Source organism: Fistularia commersonii, chromosome 1 (genome assembly GCF_037954325.1).
Source record: "Fistularia commersonii isolate RoL2024-O1a breed Wild chromosome 1, RoL_Fcom_v1.0, whole genome shotgun sequence".
Classification (NCBI taxonomy): Eukaryota; Metazoa; Chordata; class Actinopteri; order Syngnathiformes; family Fistulariidae; genus Fistularia; species Fistularia commersonii.
The window spans coordinates 27140758-27156019 of NC_141284.1; the positions used below are offsets into that span (position 1 = coordinate 27140758).

The window sequence follows — 15262 nt, forward strand, 5'->3', positions numbered from 1 at the left end:
AGCCAACTGTGTTGTGGATACAATAACCACACAGACAAGCGACAATGAAATGATCCGACACCGATTGAGTTCACTTGTTTTGTTTTCAGTAAATCACCGATCGGGCCGTTCGACTCATATTTGTGGTCTCAGCTTAGATCGGACTTTACACCCGTGCTTATAATTTGGAGGCGGGAATGCTCTTATCAAATGAGACGCATTACACCTTATAAACGGGAATATTTATTTGACAAAAATCCCCAAATTAGCATTATCAGCACTTTTGTTTTGACGGTTAGCGCTACCGAGCTAACGAAAAGAACGTCACGTTAATGGAAAGTGAAACGGATCATGAGTTGCGGCTGTAATTTGAATAATGTAGCGAGGTTTGTGTACATATATATTGATATTTATACACCTTTTCTTCCTTTTCCAGGAGTCGCTTGGACTCAGCAGCACCACCTCCACCCCGGAGACTGAGAGGAAGTAAGGAAAACACCTTTTTTTTTTGTTTGTTTTAAGGGGTTGAACGCTTCTACCGCTGCTACCGGATGAATCCCCGGAGAAGCGCGTTTACGAACAGCACATGTAATCGAAGGACGATTAGAGTATCTAAAAAAAAACGTTCTGGCTCAGACTCTATGAGCCCGAAGGGGTTGTTGTTGTTACCTCAGCAGAATCGGTTACTTCTTGGCTCACCTCTCGCAGGGTTACACAAAACCACCAACTCGGGGGAGCGGCTGCACATTGGCGGCGGGAGAAAATCCAGATAAGATTCAAATCCAATCCGGGAAGTGTTTTCTGTTTTCTGCAAAATGGCAAGATAACATAAATATTCCTTTCATGGACACGTTTATTTACAGAGAATATTTAGATAGACGGGAAGGATGTAGTGCAGGTCTGGATTACGGAGTCACTACTAATTTCCCTATCCGGAAATGTGGAGTTTATTAGCATGTAATAGAGGAATTAGCATCCTCCTGCTTGTTTCTTCTGTCTGTTAGCACAGACAATCGGTGGTGTTATGGCTTCGCAGATTCCATCCAAGGTCTCAGGCATGTTTCCTCCGCTTCCTTTTGCCGTCCGCTCACATTTATGAAGCGTTTCTGTGTCACCACCAAACTCCCCTTTGTCTTTCCTTCCATTGTTTCCTTTGAAAGATCCGGGAGGTTAGTCATATTTTGTCACGGCATCTGAACGCCCGGTGAAAGAACTGGGATGGTGACTCATTTGCAGGAAACATTGATTTTTTTTTTTTTTTTTCTATCATTATTAACTGTGTTAAAAAGACAGCGTCTAAGAAAGTTGAGCGACGTCCAAGTTTCGGGACCTGAACCAGTTGGGATCTGGACCGGAACACAAAATGCAAAAGTGTCTTTGTGCACGGTGTCTTATTTGGAGCAGAAATCAGAAGGAGCCTACACTGACACCTACTGGAGGGAATCAGGGCAAAAAATAAAAAGTCATTTACCGTTTGAGGACTATCAATAAAAATAAAAAAAAAATTGCAATATTTCACTATTAGCTATACTATTATCTGTAAATTTTTTTACATTTTTCTTTCATTTTATTCTCTTCTAAAATAGAATTTTAGGTGTTATCATTTTTCATAATGTGGATGGTAATTGAGTGTTATTCACCGAGGTAAATAAAAGTTCCTTATCATGTTTAAGTGCAATAGAAATCAAACCAATGCATCAAAAACAAGTTTCTTGGTTTTTTTTTTTTTGTTTTTTTTTAACAACAAAACTGTGGAAACTGCATGCTTTTTATGACGTGTTTTATAAAAAAGAAAAAAAAAAATTGTTGGTTTACTCATAGCATGTGTTTTCAGTCGTGTTTCCTTAAATAGATAAGATATGAGTTTCATGCGGATTCTTCTTTCAGCTGAGCTGAATGATTTTATCATGCAGGAATGAAACATTTAATCCCCCAGAGAGAAGAAGTTTGCGGTGATAAAGCTCCGCCAAAGCAAAAGAATTAAGTCAAATTTGAAGCGATCGGCCCCAAAAAATGGATTTTTGTCCAGCGCGTTTGTATTCTAAGAAGCCGTGCGTCACAAAAATCATGATATCCGTGGAGAAGCGTAGAGGAAATAATTACCGACTTAAGATAAGATAAACTTTATTGATGCCCGTTGGGGAAATACCTTTATCACAGCAGCATAACGGTTATAATGTCAAAAAATAAAAAAGTAAAATAAATATAAATTGAGAGACAGAAGACAGACGATAGCAAGACATCCAGGAATAAATAGACAGCAGCAAAAACAACAACAGCAGCAATATAAGGGATAATAACAGCATAACAGTTATAATGTCAAAAATAAAAAAGTCCAATAAATATAAATATAAATAGATAGAAGATAGACGATAGCGAGAAATCCACGAATAGACACCAGCAAAAACAACAACAGTAACAATATTAGGGATAATAGCAGCGTAAAAGTTGGAATATCAAAAAAATATATAAATTAAAATTTAGATAGAGAGATAGAAGACAGACGATAGCAAGACATCCACATTTAAATACACAGCAGCAAAAACAACAGCAACAGCGTAACAGTTATAATGTCAACAAAAAAAGGTCAAATAAATGTAAATATAAATATAAATAGATAGAAGACAGACGACAGCAAGACATCCACGAATAAATAGACAGAAGCAAAACCAACAACAGCAACAATATGAGGGATAATAACAGCATGACAGTTATACTGTCAAAAAAATGTAAATAAATATGAATAGAAAGGCAGAAGATAGCAAGACAAAAAAAATAAAAAAATAAAAAAATAAATCAAAAACCACAACAACAACAACCTTACAACAACAAACAAAAACTGGCAGGATGCCTGCGGGCCGGGACGAAAGACAGCAGAGTTTGGGCGTGACGAGATACGGGGGTAAGGTATAAAATTAGCTCTTATCTTATAAACGGCAGGTATGTCGATATACGGCTTTTGATTCGTCGACACGAGATCCGGCGAGGGCCGGGCCGGATCGACGGACGGTAGGATGACATGAACGGAGGCAGAGAGAGAGAGAGAGAAAGCGAGAGAGGGAGGGATGAAAGTGCAGGGAATGCAGAGGCCGCAGTAAAACCCTGACTGAACATGAAAAAGGCTCTATTGTTCCTTCGGCGGCCGCAGAGCGCTGACCTCTGTTCGTCGGCCAAGACCAGCCAGGCTTTTTCATCCCTTTCAACAACTTCAGTTTGCCTTTGCTGTCATGCGGCCGTCACGGGGCACAATGTGTCCCTTGTGATTTTTTTTTTTTTTTTTTTTAATTTTTTTTCTTTATCTTTTTAATTTTTTTTTTTTTTTTTTTTTAATTATTTTCCTTTTAATCTGACGTGAAAAACGGCGCATTAGGAAAGACATGCTGAGGGATAGGGTTGGATAGCAGAGAAATAAAATGAAGAAAATAACTTTGGAAAGCAGGTACGGTCTCACACATATTTGTGCTTTAAATGTCAACTCCTTTTTTTAATTTCTTTTTTTTCCCAAATCTTGTTTGCCGTTTTAGATTCCCGGTGCATAAATCAAGCTCCGACGATGGATCAGGAGGTGAGCCGATGTTTGTTTTTGGTTGTCGTTTAATAAGTTTAAGAAACGCGGATGATTTGAATTTCCTTTCATCCGTCTTAAGCCTCTTTTGGATGTTTTTCAGTTTTAACTTATATATTTTGATGTTTGCACAGTGTTGGAATTTTAAATACGTTCATTTTTTCCTTTTTTCTCTGCGACCGGTGACTTTTTCCCGACCGTGTAGGAAAATGGGACGGAAAGAAAAAGAGCAAATCCTTTTGGCAAAGTTTCCGCAAGTCACAGAAAGGAGCGATACGTCAGGTTTCAAAGGGTACGTCCGGTCGAATCGCCGAGCGACAGATCGACGAGGGTCCGGATTCCGACCCGTGGAGATGTTTCCTGACGCTCCTTTCTGCCCGGCAGGCGACGACGTCGGTTTCGTGGCCAGCGAAATCACCATGAGCGACGAAGAGCGCATCCAGCTGATGATGATGGTGAAGGAGAACATGATCTCTATCGAGGAAGCCCTGGCTCGGGTACGACGGAGGGGGTCACAGGTTTAATATGTGTTGTTTCAGCTCTTTCACATTCTTAACACGAAAGCGCAGCGAGCCCTTTACCCGAACTTTGAAGAAAATTCATTTTCGTAAATGCTAAATCGGACAAAAGTCATAAAACTGTCACTACAGTAGTGTGATATTATTGTAATAAACATGGTTTCCCCCGGCTCATTATGTTACAGGATTAAAAGGTAAATAAACTGCACTCCATCCCGTACCAACAGTCGTTTTTATTATTTTTATTATTTTGATTCTATTTTTTATTTTATTTTTTTTATTATTTTATTTTTTATTTATTTATTTGATTATTTTGTTTTTATTATTTCTTTTATTATTTCATTTTTATTATTTTATTATTTTATTTTTTATTTATTTATTTGATTATTTTGTTTTTATTATTTCTTTTATTATTTCATTTTTATTATTTTATTATTTTATTTTTTATTTATTTATTTGATTATTTTGTTTTTATTATTTCTTTTATTATTTCATTTTTATTATTTTATTATTTTATTTTTTATTTATTTATTTGATTATTTTGTTTTTATTATTTCTTTTATTATTTCATTTTTATTCTTTTTTATTATTATTTTATTTATTTTTTTTTTTTTACTTTTTTTATTTCATTACTTTATTTTTATTATTTTTATTATTTTCATTTTATTCTATTTTATTTTATTTTTATTATTTTTTTATTATTTCATTTTTATTATTTTTTTATTATTATTTTTTATTTTATTACTTTATTTTTATTATTTTTTTTTATTATTATTTTATTACTTTTTGTCTCTGCAGCTCAAGGAGTTTGAAATCCAGAAGCGACAGACGTGCAGGTTCGAACCGGCGGCGTGCTCCGACCCTCCGGCTCCCCCGAGCAACGACTCATTTAACTGCAACGTAAGTCTTCGGCGCGAGATATCGCCCGGGTCGCCCCGAATCACGGTCGCGAGGATCCCAGGCCGACGCCGGCGCCGTCCAGCTGCTGACGGCGCCCGTCTTTCCCCTGTGTTCCGGCGGCGGCGGCGCTGAGCAGGGGCCCCTCTAAAGCCCTGCAGCTCAAGGCCTTCTCCCAAGCGCAGGGCGCCGGGCGGACTCCTATTCATGGCTGTGAAAGCGCTAACCCCCTATTGTGCTGCAGAGAGCGGGTGGATTGAGCACAGCGCCCTGTTATGCAGGCCGCAGCTCTTTTATGCATGGGTGGGGTGATTAGGGGGCTCAGGTTCAGGGCGCATATTTCAGATTTGTCTGGATGGCCTGACACTTTCTCTTTATGTGTGTGTGTTTGTGTGTTTGTGTGCGCGTTCTCTTTCCCAGAGTGTGTGACGATTGCAAGTCCGGTGCTTTTTCTCGTCTCTAGTAAACGTTGAATTTCTTTCTCCCGCGGTTGTTTTTTTTTTTTTTTTTTTTTTTTTTTTTTTGCTCTTTCTGCGTAAAACCCGCCAAGCCTTCCGTCTCCGGTGTGTATCCCGGGACCCGCTTCCATCTCCGCTTGGGGCCGGACGGAAAGAAAAAAAAAAAAAAAGATATGATTAGATAAACACTAAATCGAGTGTGTTCCTTGGAAAGGTTTGCAAACTTGTTATTTTTTTTATTTTTTTACATGTCATTTTTCATTTATTTTTTTTTCAACCGTGATCAAGGTATTTTACTTGAACCGTGCAATAATTACAAAAAAATATCTGATAGATATTGATATTTTCTGACTACAGGTATTGATTTTTTTTACTGACTAATGAATATTTCTTCCCTCGACATAACAGTTTTGTTTTTTCACCCGGACCTCAAAAAACACCCAGCCTTGTTTATAATTGCTTAGCTGTTTGTAACAAAAAAAAAAAAAAAAAAAAAAGATATGATTAGATAAACACTAAATCGAGTGTGTTCCTTGTAAAGGTTTGCAAACTTGTTATTTTTTTATTTTTTTACATGTCATTTTTCATTTTTTTTTTTCAACCGTGATCAAGGTATTTTACTTGAACCGTGCAATAATTAAAAAAAATATCTGATAGATATTGATATTTTCTGATCACAGGTATTGATTTTTTTACTGACTAATATTTCCTCCCTCGACATAACAGTTTTGTTTTTTCACCCGGACCTCAAAAAACACCCAGCCTTGTTAATAATTGCTTAGCTGTTTGTAACAAAAAAAAAAAAAAGATATATATATTATCTCTGCATAAAACACTTTATAGCCTTAACTTTAACACTTTATATTTTATTCATATTTCTTACTCTCCCTCCTTCCTACTATTATCTATTATTGTTATGTTTTACTTGAAACTCTGGCACAACGATTTCCTTCGGGATAAAAAAAGTTGTTCTTATTCTTATAAAACCGTGTTCTGTTTCTCCCATCAGATGTGCGACCTGTCGGACAACGAGCAGGAAGAATCGATCACATTCAGGAGGCTCCATAAACTGGTCAACTCCACCCGGAAGGTGAAGAAGAAGCTGATCAGAATTGATGATCCCAGGAAGCCGAACACGGAAGGTAATAAAACTCTGTCGCGTGAAATGAGATGAGATAAAGTTTTATCGTGCGTCGCAAAGAGCAAAGGGTTTTTTCTTCAAGCGACCAAATGGAATATAAAATAAGACATAAATAGGGCAGCAGAGGAGGAAAAAAAAAAAAAGGCTACAGCTGTTTTGATTTATTCCTTCTGACGATCAATGATCGATCAGAGCGGCTTCGTCCTCAACTGGGTTTTACAGCTCAGAGTTGTTTTTTCTTTTGTTTATGTTTTTGTTTTTTGGAAACGGCGCCTTCGAGCTTGTTTGTGTGTTTCGTCGCTTTAAGTATAGATGCCATAAACCGGGGTTAAAACGCCCCTTTCTGACTAATAGTTTTTTTTATTTTCAAGCCGGTTTCGTAAAACACGCCACGCCTGGTCGCTACAAAACCGAAAAAAAAAAGGGTGCATTTGTTTTTATATTTACCAAGATGATGTTTCACACTCGGAAATACCCTTCGGAACGGGTTCGGGTCACTGAAATTTAAAGAAAATGTAGACGGATTTCATCTTTTAATCCCCCCAGCACCGATTGATTAAAAAGACGACGCTGTTTATTTTTAAACCGCTAACGCTAAATTGATCGGCTCCGACGACTGAAGACGTTTTTTTTACACCGAAACGCTCATCCGATCGCTCGATTGGATGCATTTAAAACGGTTGATCGCGAACGATCGGCACGATAAAGCTATCACGCCGGAAAAAAAACTGTCTATCGCTGTTCTGCACCTGAACAAAACCGGGGTTGTTAGAATTTAATGAGCGCAGCGACGGGCCGCCGGCCAGACGGCCCGGATTCCTGGAAAACATCTCGTCCAGCGCGACTCCGAAGTCCCTTCTCTCTCTCTTTCGTCCGTTCTCGACTTTCCGTAACGTCTTAACGGCTCGGGATCGACGGTTTCGCGCGATAAGACGATCAATTATTCAGCGTTTAATCGTTTCTGCGGCTCATCCGCTCGTGACATTTACAAGATGACGGATTAAATGTCTCTCCGCTTATTTATATGCAAATATCCGGAGTTAAAGCGGCGCTTTTGACATTTTATCACATCCGTCATGTTTCTTCAGAGAGCCTGAACTTGGAGGGCGTGGATGGCGGCGCCTGCCAGGGCGTTCTAGGAGCGCAGAAGAAGCCGGCCGTTTGTCCGATGGACTTCCTGACCGCGGCGCTGCAGGAGCAGCTCACCTTCGACGCGGAGAGCTTGACCACCTCGCCTTCCTCCAGCAGCCTGGACACCTGCAGCGGCCAGAAGATCTTCGCCAAGCCCGGCGGCGGCGGCGGCGGCGGCCCTCTCCGCCCGGAGACGAACGTGGCGGTGGAAGCCGGGGAGGGCAGCGGCTCCTCCTTCTCCGAGACCGACGGCTGCAACGACGCCGAGCCCAAAATGGCTCGTTCCGTCACGGAGGGGGAGCTACGTCACCGCGTCCTCAGCCCGCTGGGTCACCACGGGGTGAGCCGGCGCCGAAAGCTTCCGGGGAAAAAGTCGGGAAAAAGGGCGCGGCGACGTTTATTTTTCATCGCGTTTTTGCTGACATTTCGAACGTCAAAACGTAGTCAGAGGTCGGCTTTGCCGGCGCATTTTTTGCGCGGTGATGGCGCGTTAGATCTCAAACCGCCAGCTGCCAAAAAAAAAAAAAAAAAAAAAGAAAAAGAAATGGAAATTCCCGACATTTTCTGCATGTTTAATCTTCCGGGCAGAGTTACTCCTCACCTTAGTGTCTCTTTTCGCTAAATTTTCTACTTTTTTTTTTATTCTATTTACTTCTTCCTGCCCACCTGAGCAGACTTTTTAATCCCTCTTCCTTCAGCTGCAGAGAATCTTCAAATCTCTGCACTTCAGACCTTAAAACACTTTATAGCCTTGACTTTGATACTTTATAGTTTTCTTTTTTACCCTTTTTTTTTACTCTTTATACAATTTCCTACTATTATTTATTATTGTAATGTTTTACTCGAAACTCTCTGGCACAACAATTTCCTTCGGGATAAATAAAGTTGTTCTTATTCATATGTTCTTATTCTTTTCCCAGAGAGCCTGCAGTTTCGGAGGATTCGATCTCACCAGCCGTTCGGTCCACGCCGTCCTCAGCGACGCCGAAAACCCCGTACGTCAAGCGACAAGATAAACCCCTCTCTTTCTCGAAATCATCAGCGTGATGTTCTTCATTCGTTCGTTCGTTTTTTTTTTAGGGCAAAGACGGCGACGGCGTGAAAGATCCCGTAAAGTCTCCGCCGACGTCTCGCATTTCTCTGGGGAGAAAAGTGAAGTCGGTGAGAGAGACGATGAGAAAACACATATCCAAGCGATATCACTGCTCCCTCTCTGAACAGGTGAGTTCAGGAATCCTCAGGTGTTACCGGGAATTATAATATTGTGATAAAGTTCTTTATCTTTTGTAATGAAATTAAACAAAAATTACTTTTTCAGGATATTCTAATATTTTGAGATAGGATTTTTGAGTTTTCTTAAGACGTAACCCGTAATCGGCAATATTAAAATAATAAAAGGCTTGCAATATTTCAGTTGATTTGTAATGAATCCAGAATGTATGACATTTTTGTTTTTGTAATTCTAATTTTCTGAGACGGTCCTGTAAATCTGGAGAATCTGCATGACTTTTTTTTTTTTGTTTTATTTTTTTTTTGTTTTACCCCCCATAACTCTCGTATCCTTGTTTTTCGCAGCCTACCCGCACACATCCCGCCTATTTTTATTTATTTTATTCATTGCTCTTTATTTTTGTCGCTCTATTCATAATGTTGTGTATTTCTCACCTTCGATGTTGCCCATCATCATCCCTGATGTCTATTTATCTGCTGTCTATTTATTTGAGGATTTTTTTTTTCTATTTTTTGTCTATTTATCTCCAGTCTTCTGCTTTTCTATTTATATTTATACTCATATTTATTTCCTTTTTTTTTTTTTTTTTTTTTGACATAACAGTTACGCTGCTGTGACATAGGAATTAACCCTTTCTGGGGAAAAAAAAAACAGAAAATAAATAATAATAATAGTTAAATAAATAACACTATTTTTCACAGAAAAAAAGACCAAGGAACATTAACTTTCTTGTAGACACAACCGTACAAATGTACCCCGCTAAGCTAACGGTCCACTTTTTAGCTTTGAGAGTTTGTTTGCTCGCATTTCGAATTGAACAAAAAAAAATAATCCTTTGTCCACCGCGGATTAAATACCTACCTATTTTTCTCTTACCTATTTTTTTTTTTTTTTTTTTGAAGAGAGGGGTTTCAGATCATGTGATCAGAAAAAAAAAAAAAAAAAATCATAATTCATCTCTGGTGTTGTTCAGGGGCCGGGCAACATGTGGAGGCGGGCCGTATCCGGCCCCCGGACCGTAGTTTGGCGGACGCTACTCAAGGGGATCTATTGAGTTTATCTTATCTTCTCCTAGTCCACCCCGGACCGCATTTCCAGCTGCCCTCATTCGCCCCAGACCGACTCCGACTCTCTGGAAAAACCTAAGCTGAAGCCGGGGGGGTCCGTGGAAAGTCTTCGGAGCTCCCTCAGTGGACAGAGTTCCATGAGTAAGTGCCTGCGTGCAGATATTCCTCAGTGTTTGTTTTAACTGGCAGCGCCAGATGTTTGAGGTTCAACCCACCGATGTCTCGTGGCCTTGATAGATATTTTTAGATATTGTAAACATTTTGATCTCCCGGCTTCGCCCGCGTCACGCCAAGTTACATCTGGAACTTCGGTCGGATTCAAAGACTCGTCCGGAAAGTACGATTTTGTTTTTTTCTTCCTCTTGGGTTTGCGCAGGTGGGCAGACGGTGGGAACCACCGACTCCTCCAACAGCAACAGAGAGAGCGTGAAGTCGGAGGACGGCGAGGAAGACGAGCTGCCTTACCGAGGTCCTTTCTGCGGACGCGCCCTGGTTCACACCGACTTCACCCCGAGTCCTTACGACACGGATTCCCTCAAACTGAAGGTGCCGAAAAGATCGACATTGTCCGATTCTTTGCCCGACGCGTGAAAAAAAAACCAATTCAACGTTTGATGAGGAAGTCTGGAGTGACAGAGAAGTATGTTAGGCTGGTGCAGGACATGTATGCTAGCTGTGAGACACTGGTACGGTGTCCTGTAGGGGTAACAGAGAAGTTCAAGGTGGAGGTGGGACTCCGTCAGGGATCAGCTCTGAGCCCCTTCTTGTTCGCAATGGTGATGGACAGGCTGACGGATGAGGTTAGACAGGAATCCCCATGGACCATGATGTTTGCAGATGACATTGTGATCTGTAGTGAGAGCAGACAACAGGTAGAGGAAAATCTAGAGAGGTGGAGGTATGCTCTGGAAAGGAGAGGAATGAAAGTTAGGCGCAACAAGACAGAATATATGTGTGTGAATGAGAGGAACTCGGGTGGAACGGTGAGGCTACAGGGAGTGGAGATCAAGAAGCTGGAGGATTTCAGGTACTTAGGGTCAACAGTCCAGAGCAACGGAGAGTGCGGAAAAGAGGTGAAGAGACGGGTCCAAGCAGGTTGGAATGGGTGGAGAAAAGTGTCAGGGGTACGAAGAGATAGAAGACTTTCAGCCAGAATAAAAGGAAAGGTGTACAAGACAGTGGTGAGACCAGCGATGATGTTTGGACTAGAAACTGTTCCAATGACCAAAAGACAGCAGGCAGAACTAGAGGTTGCAGAGATGAAGATGTTGAGGTTCTCTTTGGGAGTGACCAGGATGGAGAGGATCAGGAATGAGTCTATCAGAGGAACGGCACATGTTAGATGTTTTGGAGAGAAGGTCAGAGAAGCCAGACTGAGATGGTTGGGTCATGGACAGAGGAGGGATAGTGAATATATTGGTAGACGGATGCTGGAATTGGAGCTGCCAGGCAAGAGGTCTGGAGGAAGACCAAAGAGAAGATTTATGGACGTAGTGAGAGAAGATATGAAGGTAGTTGGTGTGAGAGAGGAGGATCCAGAGAATAGGGTTGGATGGAGAAAGTTGACTCGCTGTGGCGACACCTGAAGGGAAAAGCCGAAAGAAGAAGAAGAAGAAGATTCTCCCGCTTTCTTTCAGAGCGGAGACGTGATCGACATCATCAGCAAGCCGCCGATGGGCACGTGGATGGGGATGCTCAACGGCAAAGTCGGCACCTTCAAGTTCATCTACGTGGACGTTCTCAACGAAGAGGTCAAGCCCAAAAAGACACGGCGGAGGAGGAGGGCCCGTCAGCCCAAGCCCACCTCCGTGGAGGAGCTGCTGGATCGCATCAACCTCAAAGTAACCCGCTTTATCCAAAAATATTCTTCTTCCTTTCGGCTTTTCCCTTCAGGGGTCGCCGCAGTGAATCCACCTCTCTCTGCATATTTATAAATATTAATGTACAAATTAATATCTAAATAATATTTCTAGATTTCATTGAGAGCCATATAGTATTTTTAACGTATAATAAATTTAATACGTCTTATTTTTAATGCGACCTTTGGTGCCGCGTGGTTTTGTTCGAAATGCCGCTTTATATTTGACCGTTTTATCGATTTTATCATTGTTTATTAGACGTACCGCAGATCCAAATGCAAATTCCTCCGTCCACGCAGCCTGGAATGCACTGTTGTCATCCTTTGTTTTTTTCTTTTCGCCATCTTTTCCGTTACAAGGGTTGACGCAGATAAACTAGTCAGTGATCAAATTAATTCCTTCACCTTTACGATGACTCGGACGCGCTCGGAAGCTATCGGTTCCCGACCCGACCGACGGGTTACCCGTAATATTTATCTTCAAAACTAATTTCTGTTTACTTTAGAATGACACAGTATTATGAAGAAATATCACAAGAATTTTAAAATCAGTACCAACTGTTTACTGTAGCTTGCTATTGCTAATTCTTTTATTCTGAGTAGTAAGAAGGATCCCTGGGATCAGCGGCGCCCCCTACCATGAGGCACCGTCACTGCGTGCCTCACTTCATGTCTCTTCGCAGTCGTTTTATGATTACGAGACACGAGAAACACATTACAGTTGTTGACGAAAAAACATTAGACACATCAGATAACTAGGGAAATTTAGTTGATGTATTAAAAGTGTTTTTTTAATAGTGACATCCACAGAGACAGCAATAGGCTCTCAGTGCATAGCATGCTAGCACAGTTAGCAGGATCAATGCGCGATCCATAGCGGGCTCAGCTGGTTGCTGAGTCACCGCATGTCTTTTCTTCATATTTGAACGGCAAATGTGAATTTTTTTCGGCGCTTTTGAAAAAAATAAATAAATAAAAATGGTGTAGTTAAGTGGAAATTAACTGAATAAATAGAGCCATTATTTTGTCATTTTGCATTTTTTTGCTACAGGTGAGGCCCGGCCTCCCCTGCCTCTACCGACTGCACGTCACTGGTCCACCAATATAGTCACTCTCCTTCCTCTGTACACGACCTAACCATCTCTGACCTTCTCTCCGAAACATCTAACATGCGCAACATTGAAAAATCTCACCGAAAAAAAAAAAAAAAAAAAAAAATCACTGTTGTCTTCGCAGGAGCACCTTCCCACCTTCCTCTTTAACGGCTACGAGGATCTAGACACCTTCAAGTTGCTGGAGGAGGAGGACCTGGATGAGCTGAACATCCGGGACCCTCAGCACCGGGCCGTTCTCCTCACCGCCGTCGAGCTGCTGCAGGAGTACGACGGTGGGTTGCAAACACTCGGGCTGAGAGCGGCTATTCGGAAAACTCTACCTTTTTCAGAGCTACCAGTGCCTTCCTGCAGGGAGCCCGGTGCAATCTGGGATTTGTAGTTTTTTGTTGGTTTTTTTTTTTTCACGCGGCATCAATTCCCCAGAAATAATTGTCCCCGATCTGTAAAAAGCCTGTTTAATAAAGCCTCTCGATCAGCACGGGCGAGAAGGATATATTTATTTTCGTTATTTTTGCCTTCCCTGCGAGTCAAAGATCGGGGAATAATAACGGAGTCTTTGGGTGTTGCACCCGGCGTGCACGTTAGCTTGTAGCTTCGTTTCGACACGGATCGCGAGACTTCGAAATGCTACTTTTGTCACTGAAATAACAAACAGTCCAAAGTTAGATTAAGTCTACGGTCTTAGTCTTTAGTTTCCTATTTCTATTCACTTTCAAACATTTTCCCTTGACCAATTTTACATGTATCCCGTTTTATATGTATTTCTTTCACATTGTTATCATCCTTAAACATTTCTCCCCCCCCGCCGCTTTATTTTAACTCCAATTTTTCCATTCACACCACTGAGGATTCTTCATTTTCACAAAAACCCCCCTCGCACGGAATAACACGCGTGTTCTCCCGTCTAATTCTTCACGGTCGCCCTCCTCGGGATCTTGACGTTTGGCGTTGCGTCTTGCAGGAAGCAGCGACCCCGAGCGGGGCGGTCACGGCGGAGGCTCTCAGGAGAAGCAGCCGGCGGGGCGGCGAGGCCTGACGGGCGACTCGCCGCGCGACTCGGGCTGCTACGAAAGCAGCGAGAACCTGGAGAACGGTAATGACAGCCTGAGTCGCCCGTGAAAATAAAACAAAAAAAAAAAACAAATAAAACGCCGCCGCCGCCGCCGCTCTCCTTCTGCCGCCTTCACTAGCGACACTCGCGTGGTCTCCAGTCCTTCTCCATGCTCAAGCATTCCAAGCCGCCGGTTTCCAGAGACTCGTCTTCCTCCTGACGCTCTCCTCTTCAGTTTCCTCCCGAAACATCTCTTCTTTTTTCCTTCCGGTCATCCTCTTTTATATTTTCTGCGTTTTTTTTTTTTTTTTTTTTTTTTTTTTTTTCATCTGTCCAGTGCTTTTGACTCTTCTACATCACCTTGCCTGTTCTTCGCAACGATCCCGCCTTCGGTAGAGTCATTTAAAAAAAAAAGAAAAAAAACGGACAAAAAAAATAAAAAATAAAAACAGGTTTTCCATTACGACGGGACTTGAAAGTAAGAGGAGAACTCCGCTTGTAGGTCGATTCGCCGGTAGATCTGCCGTTGTGACTTGTGTGGTGGTTTTTTTTAACGAGAAAACGGTGACAAAAAAAGAGTGTTTCAACAAATCCTAGATGAAATAGCAGTGGGGGGGGAAAGACGGGGAGGCTCTCGGTAAGTGCAGCACGTTTACGACGAACGCTCGCTTTATCCATAGTTTAATCATTCGTGGTTGTTTTTTTATTTTTTATTTTTTTTTTTTTTAGTTCGGCTTGAGTCAAACGTGTTTAAAAAAAAAAAAAAAAAAAAAAACGTGAAAGGCTGTGCTTGATATTAACGAATGTCACCACGGTGGTGTGATCAGAGGGCCATGTGGGATCTTATGTACGGTGTACCTTTGCTGTTTTGTGTGTATATTTTCTTAGTCCGGTAAAAAATACGATGTTGCACAATATTTTAATATGTGCCTAAAACTGCATCGAGCAGAACGACGACACTCTTTGACAAAATAATATAATTATGCTTGTTACAAATGGGATTTTGTATAACTGTAAATGCACTAGAATGCAGACTTGAAGAAACCTTTACACTTTCTTTTAACAGTGACGCAGTTTAGGGTCTGAAGTCTCGACATTTTCTGAAGTGTGCTTCTGTCATGGTTGAGTGTGAGGAATAAATCGCTCCATGCTTTACCAGACTACCAGACTGTTTCCTTCCTCTCTTTCATTTTTTTTTTTTCCAATTTCTTTATGCCTGCTCTCCACTTTATTTCCAATATTGTGTCTCTG

At 41.3% G+C, this 15262-nt stretch overlaps 1 protein-coding gene across 5 annotated transcripts in view; it reads left to right on the forward strand.

Moving 5' to 3' along the window:
- LOC147238016 (SAM and SH3 domain-containing protein 1-like) overlaps window positions 1-15262 on the forward strand; it is a 73545-nt gene that overhangs the window by 55743 nt on the left and 2540 nt on the right. For 2 of the 5 annotated variants that reach the window (XM_086157634.1, XM_086157642.1), the window contains 14 exons: window positions 416-465; window positions 3504-3544; window positions 3750-3836; window positions 3929-4041; window positions 4861-4962; window positions 6427-6559; window positions 7647-8029; window positions 8610-8684; window positions 8770-8910; window positions 9996-10128; window positions 10364-10533; window positions 11625-11828; window positions 13082-13232; window positions 13922-14053. In XM_086157634.1, coding sequence (XP_086013760.1) covers window positions 416-465; window positions 3504-3544; window positions 3750-3836; window positions 3929-4041; window positions 4861-4962; window positions 6427-6559; window positions 7647-8029; window positions 8610-8684; window positions 8770-8910; window positions 9996-10128; window positions 10364-10533; window positions 11625-11828; window positions 13082-13232; window positions 13922-14053 — 1915 coding nt within the window. Of the gene's footprint in view, window positions 1-415; window positions 466-1062; window positions 3419-3503; window positions 3545-3749; window positions 3837-3928; window positions 4042-4860; window positions 4963-5223; window positions 5632-6426; window positions 6560-7646; window positions 8030-8609; window positions 8685-8769; window positions 8911-9995; window positions 10129-10363; window positions 10534-11624; window positions 11829-13081; window positions 13233-13921; window positions 15172-15262 lie in introns of those variants that run through there. The other 3 variants (XM_086157652.1, XM_086157660.1, XM_086157663.1) reach the window with 3 other exon arrangements.